This window comes from Leptinotarsa decemlineata, unplaced genomic scaffold, assembly GCF_025532065.1.
Source record: "Leptinotarsa decemlineata unplaced genomic scaffold, Ldec_3_MD MMD2_tig00000199_RagTag_RagTag, whole genome shotgun sequence".
Classification (NCBI taxonomy): domain Eukaryota; kingdom Metazoa; phylum Arthropoda; class Insecta; order Coleoptera; family Chrysomelidae; genus Leptinotarsa; species Leptinotarsa decemlineata.
In genome coordinates, this window is record NW_027412544.1 from 9,045,533 (window position 1) to 9,064,982 (window position 19,450).

Consider the following 19,450-nt stretch of genomic DNA (forward strand, 5'->3'; position numbering starts at 1 on the left):
GATGCATCGATTAATTCAAATTGAAATATTTCGAAAACAAATATAGGATAAAACAATTACTTTTGGCTGATTTCTACTAAGTTTTTTATTTGTTACGACCGGTTATGGTTTGTTAAACGGTTTGTTCAATTTAACAAACCGAAACTGTTCGTAACAAATAAAAAAATTAGTAGAAAAGTTATTTTCTTTATTCTATATTCAATATGAATTTTTACAAAATAAATAGATCATCATCAATCAAACAAGTTAAATATGGAAAACGGCTGGTTGTAGCGACTTTTGACAAGCATACCTTTTTCCCGTAAAAAATAGAGGAATCGATTTTTCAAACTAAAACCAAATTTGAATTCATCATATTGAAAAGTCCCCAAATACCAATCTTTGTCCAAATATCGACATTATTTTAGAATTTATTCATGAAAGACAAAAAAAAATTCAACAAGATGTATCTCAAAAATGAAGGCCTTGAGGACCCATGCTTATATGAACTTTTTACCTTATAAATAACTGAGGAATCGTTCTGTAAAATATCGGACACTTATTACATAACACCCTGTCTGACTGATGAAGTATCCATGTTTTTAACTGGTAGAAATAGAAGCAGTTGAAATACCGTTTGTAAGTTGAACAAATATACAGTTTTAAAAAAATCACCAAAATTCTAGGTTATAAAATTTGATACTTTGTTCAGTCAGAAAACGATTTTTGCTCATATTCCCAGATCTTGAGTGAAAATAAAATAAATATTTCATTATATGTAGATGATGTGTTATAAGGAACATAATTTAAAATTGTGTTTCACAGAATTAGATCAAACTGACTACTTAAAACAAGTTTTAGGAAAATATGGTGTTTGACTACAAACCTAAGTCAACAAACACCACTTGTTTGAAATTTTGAAATCAAAATTTGAAAGAAGGGAATTTAACAACAATGCAATTGACAACAAATTTTAGAGAGTTTTTTGTATGTCGTAATGCCGAAAAGACAAGATTTATGCGAAAGTGTGTCAATGTTGAATTGGTTTTGAAACAAAATGAATGAAAGCTTATACAAAGCATTGTAAGGAGTTTTTTATTTTTTTGTCAAGAAGACTCTCGGTGCAAAATTAATATTCAAATCTGATTTAGACGCCGATGTTCTGTGTAGGTACAATGTCTATCACAATCTATCCTTTCAAACTTTTTGGCTGTACGATAACATGGTTGTTTCATTTTTAGTAATAAATTCATATCACTGAATAGATGTTAGTTAACCTCGATTGTCAGTTTATTGTTGTATCCTTGAAACATACATTATTGCCCAAGAAACTGGTAAATAGTATTTGTTGCAGATTTTTTTTTCGCTAAAAAAGGAAGATCCATAACAACACAGATGAATAGAAGCTTAGGGATTATGTATTCAATTAATTTTCACAGGAATAATGTTTTTTTGATGGGTGTTACAGATTTGGACTTCCATTTTCTAAAGAAGTAGTGAAAAATTTGATATCTATAAGAAATAAAATGAAAGGCATAGTTTTTAAAAAATGAAAGTAGTAAATAAATATAAGAACGATAATAATAAAAGCAATAAAACCAATATATAAATAAAAATGGAAAAATTAGAAGAAATCACACCACAATTTCACGACTTTTCAATTATTACTATCCACAATTGTGTTTGTATTTGTTGTTAAAAGTTTGTGGTACAGTAGATACAACGCTTCGTGTAGAAATTTGAACGGAATAACAGTGTTTCGAAATGTGTATTTGGAACTACTCGAATTTTGTCCTTTATGTATGAGTCACCTTTAACTCATTGAAATTAAAAATCCCTTTGTCATAATGTCTATAAGAACGTCAAACATGAATTTCAAGTTGGATATTCTTGTAAAAAAAAACGTTTATAATTTTTTTTTCTAGAACCATGAAGAACTCAATGAGTTGAAGAGAGCAAGAGAAGCCATGCTGGATGTTGCAGGTTATATAAACGAGGCTGCCAGAGATAGTGACGATCTAGAAGTTATCAATAATTTACAAGAAACAATAACAGAATGGAATTTATCTTCAAATCAAAGGCTCTCTGATTATGGTCGATTAGTTATAGATGCTAGCCTGAAAATAAAAGCTCACGATGATCAGAAAACAAGAAGCAGATACGTCTTTATTTTTGATAAATGCATATTGATTTGTAAAGAGCTGAAGGTAATTTTAGTTGTAATCAATGCATTATTTAAGTGATTACGTTTATTGTTGGGTTATTTCCTGAACAATTGAAAACTTCAGGAAAGGACCATCTTTGTTTCTTCTCACTTCTTTTCATTGTAAATTGAATATTGTAATCGCCGATGATGCAAGTCTTCATGTCAATAAGGCATATCCAATTGAACACCATGTTGGATGAACATCTCAATAGAACAATATAAAATGCTAATTGCTCAGCAGAGAAATGAAAATATGATGGGGCCCGATCAAGTTTTGGATCTACATATATGTCAAGAAACTCTACAGTGGAATTGTGGACCTCAACATTGATGTTAATAACTTTTCAATTGTTTGTATGGTATGGAGCATTGTCAATGATTACAATTTTTTGTTGTAAGGAAATTAATTTCTCTGAAACCCATGTTTTTGTAGTTCTCATAGTTTATATTAAGATGGTAGTTGCTATTGTCCTGTTTGATTTCCATGTAATATAGGCATTAGGAAGAAACCAATTGTCACCACCCGCATGCACTTTGCTAAATCCCTTTTAGTAAGTGTGAGGTGAGTGAATCTATCTCTTGTCCATGTATAGGGTCTTTCATTAGGCTCTTCCTATCTTCCTAAATAAAACAAATTGTGTGTGAGACATCATCGAAATTTTTGATTCGTTTGAAAGACCTATTGATTCCATTATGTGTGGAATATAACATCGTTCAAATATCCGCCACGACTTCTCTGGTTGGAGCACATCCGAAATGTCAAATTTACCATGACTCTGGCGCGTAATTATGTTGGCTTTGAGGACCGCTGTGGTTTGTGGCTTATTCGCATACACCTGCGACTTAAGAAAATCCCACAAGAAAAAATCTAACACTGAAAGGAAACCAGAACCACGAGGACTGCAACTCATATTTGGGGGGCAAGAATGACCTAATTCCATTGACCGCACTGAAAAAGAAGAAGGTGGATCAATCACTTGCGAATTAACCTCGATAGGAGACTGATGAATATCTACGTATCTCAGCTTGTTTCGAAGAGATTTTAGTTCCGTACTGAAATTAGGGCAATGCATGATCTCATCAAAATTATGTGAAGGAGGAATAGCTTCAAGGACCGAAGCAGCATTACCACATTGAATAGCAATACTAATTCTATCTATGAAAAAAGAGGTAGAAAGGTGATCTTTCCTTGCTTGGTTTATTCTCCTTCCGACTCCATGAACGAATAACAGAGACTCTGGGCCATACTGGATGGTACAGATAGTTGTTACCAAGATTTTGGTATTTTTCCTTTTCAATTTTTCGCCAGACAATGCTGCGGTTCCAGCAGACTTCGAACTTCCGGCTAGATGGGAAGCTGTGACCGTGTAAACGCAAGTGAAGTCCCATACCACAGGTTTATCGTATTTCCATGGTATGAGAGACATATAGACATATAGAAATATCAGTCTACAAAGTCAGCTTGCTAAAGTCTTTGACATATGTTGCAACAGCAAATTGATCAATTTTCTTGAATCAAATAATATACTACTGAAATTTCAGCATGGATTTAGAAGAAATAAATCTACTATCACTGCCCTAAATGAACTTACGTCCTTTGTTTATGACACGTTGAATAGAAAGGAAACCTCACTTGCGCTCTACTTTGACCTAAGTCGGGCATTTGATACAGTAGACCATGGGCTACTGCTTGATAAATTAGAATATCAGGGTGTGAGAGGAATAGGCAATGACTGGCTGAGATCATATTTGCATGGGAGAAGCCAGTGTATTGTGCTAAATAATTGTATATCTGATATACAATATGTTACGCAGGGAGTACCTCAGGGTTCCGTACTTGGACCACTCTTATTCATAGTATTCATGAACGACCTAACTTACTTAGAAAAACAATCAGATTTGGAAATTGTGTTTGTAGATGACACAAATTTCTGCTTAAAAAACCAAACAGCTCAAGAATGTTGTGCGAGAGCAAACATAAGCGCCCAAGCATTTTACGATTACTGTCAAAACAATGGATTATCTGTTAATATTAATAAAACATTTTTTATGACATTTTTACCCAAAAATCTTAGTTACGATCCTAATTTAACTATAAAAATGAATCGACAAACAATTCAACAAATTCAATCAATAAAATTTTTAGGAGTCACAATAGACCATAAATTAACTTGGGAAGGACACATTAATAAACTGGTAGCTAAATTGAGCTCTGTTTGTTTCTTATTAAAGCAGTTAAGAAATACAGTTAGCTACGATATTTTAAAAATGGTATATTTCGCCCATGTACAGAGTGCTTTATCATACGGTCTTATCTTTTGGGGATCATCAAGGTATGCAAATGATGCATTCATTATACAAAAAAAATACTAAGAAGTATGATGGGAGTTTCGCCTCTGACATCATGTAAAGAATCTTAACCCTGCCTTGTCTCTATATATTCAAACTTATCATAGATTTTAAACAACAAAATATCCCTAAAAATACAAATAATCACCACCATGAAACAAGAAATAAGAACAAAATATATCAACCATTCTCAAGAATGACTCTTGGACAAAAATCACATAGATATCAACAAATAAAATGTTATAATAAATATTTGGAATTATGTTCTGGCCAAAATAACTTGAATAAATTTAGAAGTGAACTATATGAATTTCTTGTTGATCAGGCATTTTATTCCCTGGAAGAATATTTTTCAATATGATAATTTTAATGTGAATCTTATACATTTAATGAATGAATTCTTTTTAATCTTTAATATAATTACTTTAATATTAAGATTTTAAACTAGTATGTAAATCCATATTTTTAATAATATGGATTTACATACTGATAAAATGCTTATCAGACTAGTCTGATAAGCATTTTATGTGTTCAACTGCAAAGATCTGTAGATTGCTTTAATGATGAATAAAGATACTACTACTACTACTACTATCATCTGGTCGTTTACCATCATCTCGACTGGTACCTAAGGGTTCCAGAATTGCAGGAACATCCGCTGACAACATAGCTCGTTTCAATATGTCGTTCACTTGGTGATGTCAACATGTACGCTCTGCACTTCTCCTGCAACTCAAACCATGTGTACTTTTCTCATCAATTATATTACCGCAAACACAAGTATGAGGCACAAAATAGATGAACCCATCCTGCTATTCTGAAAGATTCATTGTCTAATAGTGTTCCAAGAGATGCAACAGGTAAAGCATTCAGCCAAACACCCGATTCCTTAATCATTGCTGCTTTCAGACGAGCCTTATCGTATACACTTGTAGATTTCAGAAGTTTATCAGTTATAATGTTCAGAAGAGGTATGTCCCGTGCACTTTGTATTTTCTTTTTATCTGTAGGAGGAGCAATATTAGTTGCGGCATGCCAAAGTGATTCACCTTCAGCATAAAAAACGTCATTGATATCGATAAATATGGAAGGAAGGATAAAATCAATAAGATCAGAAACACTATTGACTGATTACAGAAAAGCTGGTAAAGCTAAGGAAGAAGCCGAACGTAGCCCTAGCCCGTCAAGGTTTACAGGAAGCGTTGCTTAGAGCTATTTATCATTAATGAAATGATTGTTTGTAACATATTCTGTCGTGTTGCGGAGTAAATTATCAAATTCGTCAAGCTCTAACTGACTTGACCAAGTGGGGGAACATCTGAGGGCGTAAATGAGTTTTGGAATCGCCAAACAATTTTTCAAAATGCAACGTGTTTTGGAAGTTCATTCAATCTGGTGGTCAGCAATTTGAGTGATTCCCGTTTTTATCGAAGATGTTCTGAAAGTGAGTCTTTAGAAACATGTGCACCCAGAAGACTCCGTTTAGACTTTTCTAAAATTCTTATGTCAGGAGCCAATTTCGAAATGATGGATTCGGAAATATTACTTGGAGTTGAAAGAGTAATCAACTCGCATTTTTTAAATTTAGTTCAAGTCCAAGATCAATGATATTTACGAAGCATGATGTTTCTATCAATCATGTTGAAGGCATTTTTGAACTCTATTTTCAGGAAAATTTTTGAATCGGGATTTGGATGAAGATTTATATATCTATGAGTAGCATGAGCAACAGCTTCATATCCACCTGCAGTACCGAAACCAAACTGTAGTGGACGTAACATCGATCCTAGTTCGTCTTTAATCCCCATACAACCAAGTTTAGCTACCAATCGACAATAAAAGGTACCGACGGCAATCGGTCTTACTCCTCCATCCTTTTTCCGAAGAGCACACAGTGAAGCGCCAAAAAGTTTAGGACAAGTTTCTGGAGAAACCCTACCAGTAAAAATGAAGTTAGACAATTTTGTAACAGAAGAAAGAAATTTCTGTCCTGAGTTTCCAGAGCTGTGACTAATGAGGTCTTGAATGTGGGTAGGGCGGCAAGAACCTAAACCACCAGCAGAACCAGAACGAAAAGATTTAATTGCCTCCGATACTTCATGTTCTGAAAATTGGAATACCAGAAATTCTGAAAAATCGTGTGGTGGTTGCGAATCCAGAGAATGTGTGAAGGAATCTGATCGAAGGTGTTTTGATTGGAGAACTGAAAGTGTGGATTCATCGTATTCGGCCAACATATCACTTGAGCTCAAGATTCTGATAGCTGACCTAATGTCACCATCAGCTATTTTACTCAAAACAAGCTTAGGAAAGTTTTGGTTATATTTCCTTTAATCGATCTGAGATGGAATGTAGCTTCAAAAAGATAGCCGTTATCAATTGTCAAAGTTCGGAAGTCCCTGTTGGAAGATCCAATATATTATAGGGATACTTCTTTCTCTGTAGTGACGCATCCTACTAAAAAAATTAACTCTGAGTTGTTTAGTTGTCTATTATTAATTTATGGCGCTTATTTCGATTGAATTGAATGAATATCACAGTTTGAAGTAGACATGTATTTGTTTCTAAGAAAAAATAAAAGTATTACCAACATCACTTATCAATGATCAATTGACTGTTGGCACAAACTTGCGGTAACATCAGAACTACCCCGCTTGGTCTACAACAATTTGTGAAACAGAAGCGTATCCTATCGGTCATCAGTGTGTAGACATTTACGCAAAAATGCGTGGAGAGCGGTTTTCATCAGCTAAGAAAGCCTCGTTGTAGCCAGTTGAATCCTTTCAAAATCATATTTTTGAGGTATCAGTTTCGAAGTGAAAAAATTGTTTGGAGAATTAGTTCAAATGCAAAGTGTTTCAAATTTGAAGGCGTATATTTGAATAATGACAAAGATTAAAACCATTTTTTCTACTCTTGTAAATATTTAAGTGTTGTTTAGCTTGTGGTAAGCTTCATATGGATCTAGATCTCTTATATACATGCTTCGACTGCCTAATCGAATTGGTGTTTTAACATCATTGGATTGGACTTGTATCTCATAAACAGTTTTCGTCAATTAATATTGTGTTTCTTATATATTGACAGTTACGGTTATAAACACATTGTATTATTATTATTATTATTATGTATTAGTATTAAAATATAATTATAAATGTCTCCGAACCGGATATAATAATGTCAAGTCAGACAATTCTGCTTTCTGCTTCAATAAGTTTGTTGGGGGTTAAAATAAATACCAATATGTCTTGGCACAATTATGTCAATGGAATTGCAAAGGCTGCTTCTCAGAAGCTTGGGACATTGTTCCGAACCAGAAAACTATACACACCTCAGTAACTTGTGATGCTTTATAAAGCTCAGATCAGACTGTCTTGGGAGTATGGTTCTCATGTATGGAGCTCTGCCCCCAAACATACCCTGAAGTTACTGGATTCCATTCAGAAAAGAGCCATACGCCTGATTGGAGACGCGAACATGACGTGCAACCTTGATAGCCTGGAACATCGAAGAAAGGTTGGAGAGTTGTCTCCCTGCTATAGATACTTTCGCGGGAAGTGTTCAAGTGACTTGGCACATTTGATTCCACCAAGAGCGGTACATATCAAAAATACTCGACGGGCTGTGGCTACTCATTGTTTTGAGGTTCAACTCAATACACCTCGAATTTCACTGTTTAAGAACTCTTTCATCTGGAGAGTTGCGTTTATGTGGAATGCATTTTCTGAGGATACTTTCGCACAGGCACTGCTCTGAGAGCGCCTAAAAGATTTTCCTGTAGTGCTTGTGTTTTGTCCTTAAAAAAATCTTGATGTTATGGAATTGTCTTTAAACTATTCGATAATATTTAATAATGTGTAGACATAATTAAGTAACTACAAATTTGATAATACAGAAAGTAGGCATTATAAATACAGTTTTATTTTTCAGGGAAGTCAATTTGCTTTTCGTAATCTAATCAATATAGCGGAGTATCATGTAGAAGAAATTCATAATAGGCCTCTGTTGAACAGGGAAGCTAGAACATCTTACCTATTTTACCTAGTTAAAAATGATAACCAAACTGTATACACAATTTTGGTTCGGACAATAGAGCTCAAGCAACAGATAATAAAAGCAATAAATGACGCATTGTAAGTAATATTTATTCTTTCCTTATTGGGCACTACACCAGTTTGTTCTTCAGAGATAATCTCCATCCGAAAGCAATGCAGCGTACCAGCCATAGTTTTGAACTACAAACGTTTGCACAGCCAGTACAGTGTTTACACTGTTCAAAATATCTCAAAGGTCTTATCAACCAAGGATACAAGTGTAATACATGCGGTATTAGTGTTCACAAAAGCTGTTTACAAAATTCAGGAAGGTGTGGTCACACATCTTCTCAGGTTAGCAGTCCTGTCACAAATGGTAGCAGCGATTGCCCATTGAAAGATAAGTTGTGGTTTGTCGGAGAAATGGAAAGAAATCTTGCCAGCACAAAGTTACTATATAGAGAAAACGGTACATTTATGGTTAGACTGAGACGTCAAGGAGACGATACGGATAAATTTGCCCTATCACTAAAGTATGTTATTTTTATATATTTTTCTATCAATAAATTCTACTGACTTTTTTTAGGACTGAAGACACAGTAACACATATGAAGATATGTTGCAATCATGAAGTTCCTGGAAATACTAAAAAATATTTTTTGTCGCATTCTAAGTTTTTCAACAGTATTGAAGAACTTGTGCTCAATTATCAGATCGACAGTTTGAAAGAAAATTTTGAAAGGTTGGTATGGCAAACTATCAAAGCCTAAAACATCTCACATATATGATCTTCAATATAAACCTTTTGTCAGTTATTACAATAACTATATAAATAATATAATTATTATACAGTGTGTACCACTTTTGATGGAGCCAGCCTCAAATCTCTTGTTGAAAACGCGATTCTGACCAACTTTGTGTGAAACAGTAGACTTTCAAAATATACTATAAATAATAATAAGTATCAACGAAAGTAATTTTTTGTGGAGGAAAATCAGTTTTTCATCGACTTTTTTGGGAAATTTACTTTCCACAATCTGAAAAATATAAAAATTATAATGAACTTTATACAAGTGTAAAAGGGCAAACTTTTTAGTTTACCCCGATGAATTACTGCGTAAAATCAAAGTATTCATCAGTAACTTGTTGTATTTAACAATTTTGCCTATCAAAAAAATTGCTAAGAAATAAATACAATTCTTATCTTAATGTTTCGGAGGCCAAAGTCTGCCTCCCTCTTCAGAAATGGACAAAAAATTCAAAGATATTAGTCCGGGATCCCTCGCCCTTTTTCGTTATTTATTACTAACAAGCTGATTTTCCGTGACTAGCTTCTTTTTGACGAGACGCCCAGTATTTGCCAGTACAAGCTAACAGGGGTAATAAGAACGTAATTTGTTGATTTGGCGGTTGTCAAAAATTCATTACTAACTGTCTTTTTTTCATATAATTCTGAAAATGATTATCTGAATTACCCAAAGAAATATTTGTCCTACAAAATGCTCGATTTGATCAAAGAGGTCCCCCCTTTGCAACATGTACTATTTACAAAAACATGAAATATAATTACTAACCAGCTGAATTTTATTTGGTCAGTTAGTTGATATTTATATAATTTAACACTCACATTGTCCTACAAATTGCGTGTTATGTTTTTCTGGTCAGACACTCCAAAGTTGTCAATACCACAAGACCATTTTTTTTACTAGTAACCGTAGGACAAAGGTATCACGTGATAGATTATTGTGTTTTTCGTCCAAATAAAACAATGTCCTACGAGAAAACAGGTATATATCCCTAGTCCTACAATAATAGTTATATTCGTTTTCCTATGTGAAACATAACGTAAATTGAAAATGTATTTTTCAAAATATATCAACTTTATTATCTAGAATACATGAAAAAATAATTAACACATGAAAAAAGAAAAAATTTATTTTCATCTGACTCATCAGACAAATATTCATCATTGTCGCTGCTAGCATCACTCTCATCTTCATCATTATCTTCTTCATTTTGTTCGTCTGTGATATCTAAATCTGTAATAACATGAATAAATTAATGAGTCGCCAAATAATAAAAAAATAAATTTCAATAATAATTATAGGTGTGTTTGTGGATCTCTTTTGCCTCCCGTGATTTGTATTGGATTGATTGGAGGCCATGGAAATTAACAAATCAATTAAAAACCAGAAACATATACCCCTGAACGAGCAACTTGATTTATGTAGGTCTCCTCTCTTGAATTTATGAGTTTAACAACCCCTAGAATTTTCAGGACGGTATTTTAAGTTGGCATCATGTTTCTCAAATACCTGTCCTTGCAGCTTACCTGAAAATTCTATAAAATCGATGTTCCAAATTCAGATTTCAGTTTTATACTTGATAATGGGATCAAACCCGAAACCGGTCGTAAAATAAAATTTTCCAGTGGTATTTAGACAAAAGTATTTTTATTCATTTCATTTAAGTAACAATCTCATCCACTTTGCAACTAAATTCACCAATTGTGGTTTGAGAAAAGTATTTTCGATTCGGCAAAGTCTGAAATCAGTTAACCAACTTACAAAATGAAATTTTACTAGTTTCATTGCTATTGAACGCATTTCAGTGGGAATTTTAACGTTGTTATGTTGGATATATAAAATTACCATAAATGACGTCATTCTCTTCTCAACGTGAACAGCCTATATCTCTAGTTTTCAGTCTCTATTCATAAACATTTAATGTTTCTTGGGATAATAAAGACAATACAATAAGAATTTTCAATAGCATTCAGAATTCTGCATAATGTTATTTGGTAAGGTTTATTCAAATTTAAGAGGTATTGAAAAGTATTTTGGATCTTATATTACTGAAAATAATGCAATAATTGAATGATTTTAGCAATATGTAGTATTCCAACCATTCTGATCCCTCACATCAACATAAATTAGCAGCTTACTATAGCATTATCCATAGACTCATCAATATATCTGTGTGCACATAGAATTTTGATAAGGAACAAAATTTGATGAAACAGATTTCAGTAAATAAAAACCTCATGTCAAATATGATTCATCACATATCTAACAGAAAACCATTCAAACAGGCCATTAACCCTCACATTAAAAATAATGATACAAAACATTCACATATACTGGAAAATCATCAGAAAAAATGAAAAGACTTCTAACGAAACATAACATTAACATAGCAGACAACACTGGTAACACCTTGGATATATAAATAATGAAATAAGTAAAAAAAAATTATGTTTCTTGAAAAATGTATTACAAAGTAAAAAATAATTCGGAAGGTCCTAGGTAGCAGTCATCTTACCACATTCCTCAGCAATCTACGGTATCGATTAGATAAAAAAAAATAAAATCGTTGGGCGTAGCGTACCTGAGTAAATATGTGAATACTACACACAACGATTTTTTTCATCTTATCAATACCTTAGAGTGCTGAGGAGAGTGGTGTGATGACTGGAACCTAGCACCTTCCGAATTATTTTTTAATTTTCAGTAAATTTTTTGATAAAACCGTTCAACATAATTTTTTTTACTAATTTCATTTTCAATTTTTTAATTTTGATCCACCCTAATGCCATACAATTCTCGGCACGTTTCACTCGTTAACCTAACTTGAGTGGTGTATAGCTAACGACGTATCATTTTTAGCCACCTTAACACCACACAGTCCTTGACACCATACAAATTCTTGACTTGGGTGGGAGATCCATGCTTGTATCCCGAATATGAGTTGACAAAGTTCTTTGTATAGATCATATTGGATTTGCATCTTTTTCATAGCGTAGTCGAGCCCTGTCATTTGATACCCATATTGAGGTAGTTGTGAAGTAACATGTAATCAGTCATTTTGTTTCTGCGGCCATCTTGAAGTTGCATTTTTTTCATGTCATGCCCTGTCATTTGATAGCCATCTTGAATTTGCATCTTTTTCAAACTGTACTACTATTCTAACTACGACTCTTCAAGGCGAGGCCATCAGGTTCAGGGTCACCAGAGGCTACCCTCAAGGTGGGGTACTATCTTCCCTTCTGTAGTCGCTTCTGATGGATAATTAATCTGCTTGATGCCCTTGACTCGACGGAAAAAAAGTTGATCTGCAAGCTTATGCAGATGACTTTGCCATCCTGGCAAGGTCATCTAGATCTACCTCCTCTCCACATATTTCTGGAGAGAGAGGCTAGATGGACTGCATACAGACTTGTGCATATTGCCAATTGCACAAATCATTTAAATGCAGAGTGCAACAGACTGTTGACATTAGAAGTCATAGCATTCTGGAAATGACCTCTGACTTTATGCCTCCAACTGTCAACTACGAACTGCCTTATAAAGTACTATTCCTGAGTGGAGAGAACGGGATCCTCTGGGAGAAGGAAATATTAAGAGCAGATAGTTGTTGGTTCACAGATGGATCAAAAACACCGTCCGGTTCTGATGCAGGTGTTTTTAGTCGCAGACCCAGGACAGAGCTATCTACTTGCCTAGGAACTTATGCGACTGTATTTCAAGCGGAAATTTATGCTATTGAATTGTGTGCGGAAAGATTGGATAAATTCAACCTCACACACAAGTCAATGAAAATATTTTCGGACAGTCAAGCGGCGTTGGCTCCTACCGAGCAACGTCTAAATTGGTAGCAAATTGACAAAAACGACTCTCCTCGATAGGAAGACTTAACAGATTGTCTCTGGTTTGGACTCCTGGCCATACTGGCCTGGAAGGTAATGAAGCTGCTGACTCTCTTGCAAAGGAGGGTGCTGCAAGCGGCTTCATCGGACCAGAACCTGTCGCATTGCTTTGGGCTTTACCAAACAAACATTCAACACCTGGATGGCAAGAAGATTTATGGACTTCTGGCAGAATCTTCCAGGATTGGCTCACTCCAAGGCGTTTATCGACCCTTCGAAGCTTGATACCAAACAGTTGTTGGATTACAGTAGGGATGAACTACGATGTCTAACAGGCCTTCTTACAGTTCACTGTCATTTGAATCATCATATGCAGAGACTCGGACTGTCGGAAGACAGTGTGTGTCGCCTCTGTCTGGAAAATGATGAAACTGCAGAGCATATACTTTGTGCCTGCCCCGCTGGGGACCGAATCAGGTTCTTTGAGTTCGGCAGATCCGTACTCTTACCATCTGACCTGAAAGACCACTCACCATACAAACTAATTGGCTTCATTAAGAAGCTGGGTTTATTTGGCCGAGTGTGAATAGGTGTGAGCTACAATAAAACCTTGCGGGTTGCGGTGGAGGGTCGAATAGACCCACTCACTTTAGACCCAACCTAACCTAACCTAACTATTCTAATAGCCAAGCCCTGTAATTTAATACCCATATTGAGGTAGTTGTGAAAAAAAATATAATCCCTTATTTTGTAACTGCGGCCATCTTTAATTTACAATGATACAGAATTTATTTAATTGTATTAAAATGAAAACTAAATATGTGTACCAAATATGAGATCAATCTGTCAACAGGAAATGGGGCCAAACTTCAATTACTAAATTTGACCCAAATAAGTCAATAAATAAACAAACAAACAAACAGGGCAAGCTAAAATAAAACCGTTGAACAAGAACAAGTTAGGTATCTACAAGCTAACATGTGGATCATGCCTAAAAGCATAGCTGGGCATTAACTCGTTAATCCGTTAATCGTTAATTAACGAAGTTAACATTTTGATAACGAATTAACTTTTAAGTTAACTTTTAAAAATGTTAACGGACATGTTAACTTCCGTTAATATGCAGAAGCCCGTTAATCGTTAATCCAATGCCTACTATTTACCGGCACCGCGGCGCGGCGCGAAAAACAGGTTCAGACAAGTATGAAACGAATGACAAGTGCCGAGCGGCGCGTGGCAGCGCGTGAAACAAAAACAAAACTAGATATATTTTGCTGGCACGTGCGAGTGAGAAAACTGCGAAGATATTTTTTCGTTTGATCATTCCATTACTTAGCGCCAGTGCTTAGAGTGACGAATGTTTTGTTTGTTGTTATTATAAATTACTCTCAGTGATCATTTGCGTGTTGATAAAGAAGAGTGAATGTAATTTAGTTAGAAAAAGTGTAGGCTGTGCAGTGTAGTAATTAAAACCATATCATGGAAGACATGGAATCGGAATTCAGCGGTCCTGATGAGAATCCATGGCCACATTTGACTGACTATGTGGAATTTGTATCCAGATCGGGCCAGCAAATAATTTTTGCGTGTAAGCGATGCTTGCCGAAAGACACCAAAATAAAAGTTCATGTATCAAGCCTGAATAATTTGAAACAACATGTAAGAAGGGTACATGAGTCACAGTACGTACAGTTTGAAGAGATTGTTAAGGCGGCCTCTAACCGGGGCAAGACAAAAAGGAGAACTCATTCTGCCGATGATGATAGCACAAGTAGCAGTAATCCTAATCCCGTTAAAAGAAGAATTCAACAGGGTCGACAGCTGAGCATCGGGGAATCGTTCGGGATTGCAGCTACTGGCAGCGGTGTACCCCAAGCCAAAGTGGACAAATGTATAGTAAATTTATTTGTTTCAAACATGATTCCTTTACATGTTGTCAAAAGCAAGTCTTTTGGTGCGTTGATAAAAACGTTAAACCCTAGCAAAAATTCAATTTCAAGAAGAACTTTGGGTAGACGCATTACTGACTAACACATTGAATTGAAGCAACACCTGATTAGGTAAGTAACTAAAATAAATACCTATTTTCTATTTATTTTTAACAGATAAACGTCGCCTTACGTATACGTATACCTACGTAGGTATAATTTTATTTGAAAAAAGTTAAAATAATAAGGGGTTCATAAAATAGGTATGCATGCATATACATATGTATATAATTTTCATTTATTATTAGTGCATTTTTTTTACGTGATGTGTTTATAATTTTAATTTCAGTTTACTTGGAAAAATTGATTGGGTGGCAACGACGGCTGACTGTTGGTCAGCTCACAACAAAAGTTATTTGGGCATGACAGTTCACTGGTTAGATGCTATCACAAGAGCCAGAATGCATGCAGTATTAACGTGCATACGCCTAAAAGGTCATCATACATACGACATCCTGGCCCAAGTAATGATAGATATTCACTATGAATTTCACATAGATAAAAAAATCACAAGGTCAGTTAAGTCTATTTTTCGTGATGTGAGCGATGTGACCTATGGTGATGTGGATCGGTTACGTAATCCTTACTTAATATTATAAATGTGAATGTGAGTTTGTTCGTTTGTTACGCTTTCACGTAGAAACTACTTAGCCGATCAACATGAAATTTTGTACACATATTCTCAACGTAGGCTACCTTGAAAAGCAGGCTTCATTTTATTTTAGAACTACTACGGATAATGGCAGTAACTTTGTAAAGGCATTTGTGCAATTCGGCTCGGAGATCGACATACTTTCAGAGTTGCCATCATGTGATTTAGAGTCTGAGTTTGACCCTGATATTGCCAATCTTTTAAATCCAAACTCAGAAGAAAATGATGACTTAGAATTTATTTTAGTAGAAAGCATACTGAATGCTCCTGATCGTCTCCAGTGCAATGAAATCAATGAACAGATATTAGAAAACTTTAATACTTTGCCAGTTCACATGAGATGTGCTGCACATACGTTCAATCTGGTCGCTAGCAAAGATGCAGATGCTGCTCTACAAATAACTGTTTTCAAGACTCCCTACAGAAGTGCCTTATCCAAGGCACGTACTCTCTGGAATCAGCAATCACGTAGTACGGTAGCGGCAGATAGCATTCATGCTGAATTAGGCAGACGACTTGTCCTTCCAAACACGACGAGGTGGAACTCTCTGTATGATGCTATTGTCGTTCTCAACAGTATATTGGAAACAAAAAGGCCTTCTCTTCACAGGGTTATGACTCAACTAAAAATTTTAACTTTCAATGACCAAGATGTGACTGTAATGAAAGAGTACGCAAAGGTAATTTCATATATGTATATAGTTTAAATTAAAGTTTTAGTAAAGTTATTTTCTTTCCACATCATATCAATACTTATATTAAATACTTATTTACAGGTTATGGGACCTGTCGCGAATGCCCTCGATCGTATCCAAGGAGAAGCTCAAGCATATCTCGGATCACTACTACCGACGATTGCAGCAACTGTCTATAAATTAAAAAATATTAAATCTAAGGGCCTAGTAAATTGCACAGCTTTAGCCAATGCCTTATTAAATGGCATAGAGAAAAGGTTTGGTCCACTCCTGAATGATGAACAGTGCCTACTTGCCGCGGCATTTCACCCAAAGTTCCGGTTGATATGGCTGGAAACGTATGACAGCAGTAGAGTGGATGCAGTAAAAAAGATCATGGAAAAAAAGGTAGAAGATGCTTTACGACAAGAAGCAGCGGAAAATTCGAAGGACAGAGATAGTTTAACTGGTGGAGGGAGCAATGCGAGTAACAACGATGATGACGAGGAGGAAGACTTTTTCAATTCCGTCACTCGTTCTATAGAAAAACCAAAGAGCTCCAACTCTTTAAAGTGTAAAGCGCAAAGTCTTGTTAAAATGTGGCTGGACATGAAATCAAAAGACTAGTTCAACGATGCTGCATTCCTCGGGGAACAGATATTCATAAATCTATTTATTAAATACAATACTGCTATACCCTCAAGCGCTGCAGTTGAACGTCTGTTTTCCACGGGTAAAGACATTTTAACACCAAAACGAGCCTCGCTTTCAGACGAGAACTTCAACATGTTAATGTTCATGAAGGGGAATATGCACCTTATGCCCGACGATTAAATTACACATTTGAATTATACAAGTATTTTGTTTTATTCCTAACCTGTTAACTTCCAGAACCTAAACCAAGAAGTTGTGTAAGTTCACTAACGCAACGATATAAAAATGCAATTTTACACATATTAACGGATTAACGATTAACGTTAACTTGCGTTAATTCTTCCGAAATGTAACGCTTTAACGCTTAACGAAGCTAACTTTTTTTGTAGCGGATTAACGATTAACGAAGTTAACTATTTGATTAACGGTGCCCAGCTATGCCTAAAAGTTTATATAGTAAGAACATGCAGAGCAGAATTTTCAACATTACAATTTCAAAAAACAAAAGAAGTTCTGAATTGAAGAAAACTATTTCTACTTTTTCTCGCCACCTTTCAGAGAACATCCATGATTTTGGCTGGAACTACGACATATTACTTACAGAAAATACATGATAAAAATTAAAACCACTTGAATTCCTGGAAATCAATAATTGAAAACAATCAGATTACCTACCTATCAAATGACAAACAAGGGCAAAATAAACTCCGGTTTGATGCCAGGGGGGCTTATAAAAAAAAAGTTTATCCTTCACATTTATTATTTGTTGTGAAATTGGCCGCGGTGGTAGTGCGCCCGACTCACGATCGGAAGACCGTGGGTTCGATTCCCGCCTCGACCAGATATTTTTCTCGAGAGAATTTATCTGGTTGAAGCTGGAATGATTCTGCAACCGTGTTAGGAATCACACGTTAAAAGGTAAGACCTCGTTAGTCCTTAGCTCGCACAAGTTCTCAACTTTTGAGAGTTATCGTTCGTATGGGGGCGACAGCTGATTAACGGAAAAACAGATTTTTTAAACAAATGTGATTAAAATTTACTAGAATTAAATTGATGGATGTAGCCGTTACTACGTGGTAGGAAATCATCATTAAAAATTAGAATTGAAATTTTCTATGTTTTTTAAAACCTTTATTTGTAACTAAAGTTACTGCAGTTTCGTCCTATAAGGACATTTTGAAACTTATACATTAAACTTTAATGTATGTTTTTTACCACTTTTATTTGTATTATTTGTCATTAAAGTTTAATGTATAAGTTTGAAAATGTTCTTATAGGACGAAACTGCAGTAACGTTAGTTACAAATAAAAGTGGTAATTCTCTTTTCTTCATTTACTAGAATTATTCGTTATTCACCACCTATTCTTGAAAGTTGCCTGCTCAACTAGAATTTATCGAAATCAATCAGTTATTGTATTGTAGGTAACTAGTTATTGTCAAAATCTATGGATTGTAAAATAGTTTAATGTACCACTTCAACTGAATAAGCTACTGTGTTGTGAAACGTGTCTTGAATGAATGCAGTATGTGTCTTGAATAATACTTTTCATTATGTTACATTTGAAATCTAGAAAGGCTCTCTAACCAAATTTCTATTTAAGAAAAAAATATATAATATCACGTTTCGAAAGGTAGATGATATACCTATGCATATAACTTTTTTCCAGGTTAGACGAAAATACAAGATTACTATGGCCATTTCGTCAGTTGAAGGCTGTGACCATTAGAAAGTTTGACGCATGGGAAGCATGTCAGACCAGTATTAGAGAAGATGAGTATGTAATAGTAATAGGTAAAGAAGGTTATAAAGAAGGTTGGTGGAAAATCAGGAAAGTAAATAATGAGGTCAGTACAAACCTAAATATCATATGTAAATAGAAGAGGGTCCAATAATGCCTATTGATGAGTTTGTTTGAATTCATTATTAGGGAATAACAGTGCCAATCAAGTTACATTGCAGCACCCCTGTTCTATTTGTGAAGTAGGGGCATATGTCAATAAATATTGAATTCACCTGAAATTTGTTACTCCATTATTCAACATTGCACAGTTTTTCTTCACATAATATCAGTGAGCGCTACACAAGTATAAGAAATTCAGCTTATTTTCTCTCCCATAGCTTCTTCAAAGGATAAGTTTAGAAAGGAATAGACATTATTTTAGATTATTTGTAAGAGTTATTGGGACTAATCTTACTTCATCTCTGGGGTATGAGCTACATTTGATTTTCTAGGTTCTGTCTTATGACAGATGCTCATGTTTTGTCTT

General features: G+C 34.9%; 2 protein-coding genes across 3 annotated transcripts in view; both read left to right on the forward strand.

Annotated features, from left to right (window-relative positions):
• Positions 1–19,450, forward strand: part of Vav (Vav guanine nucleotide exchange factor) — a 54,397-nt gene that overhangs the window by 27,031 nt on the left and 7,916 nt on the right. For both annotated transcript variants that reach the window (XM_074172901.1, XM_074172902.1), the window contains exons 10-14: positions 1,905–2,186; positions 8,465–8,667; positions 8,721–9,101; positions 9,155–9,310; positions 18,850–19,027. In XM_074172901.1, coding sequence (XP_074029002.1) covers positions 1,905–2,186; positions 8,465–8,667; positions 8,721–9,101; positions 9,155–9,310; positions 18,850–19,027 — 1,200 coding nt within the window. The remainder of the gene's footprint in view (positions 1–1,904; positions 2,187–8,464; positions 8,668–8,720; positions 9,102–9,154; positions 9,311–18,849; positions 19,028–19,450) is intronic.
• Positions 15,168–17,616, forward strand: LOC141481412 (uncharacterized). Its single transcript, XM_074172903.1, has 2 exons — positions 15,168–15,715; positions 15,927–17,616. The coding sequence occupies exons 1-2, from the start codon at positions 15,564–15,566 to the stop codon at positions 16,558–16,560; spliced, it is 786 nt and encodes a 261-aa protein (XP_074029004.1). The 5' UTR covers positions 15,168–15,563; the 3' UTR covers positions 16,561–17,616.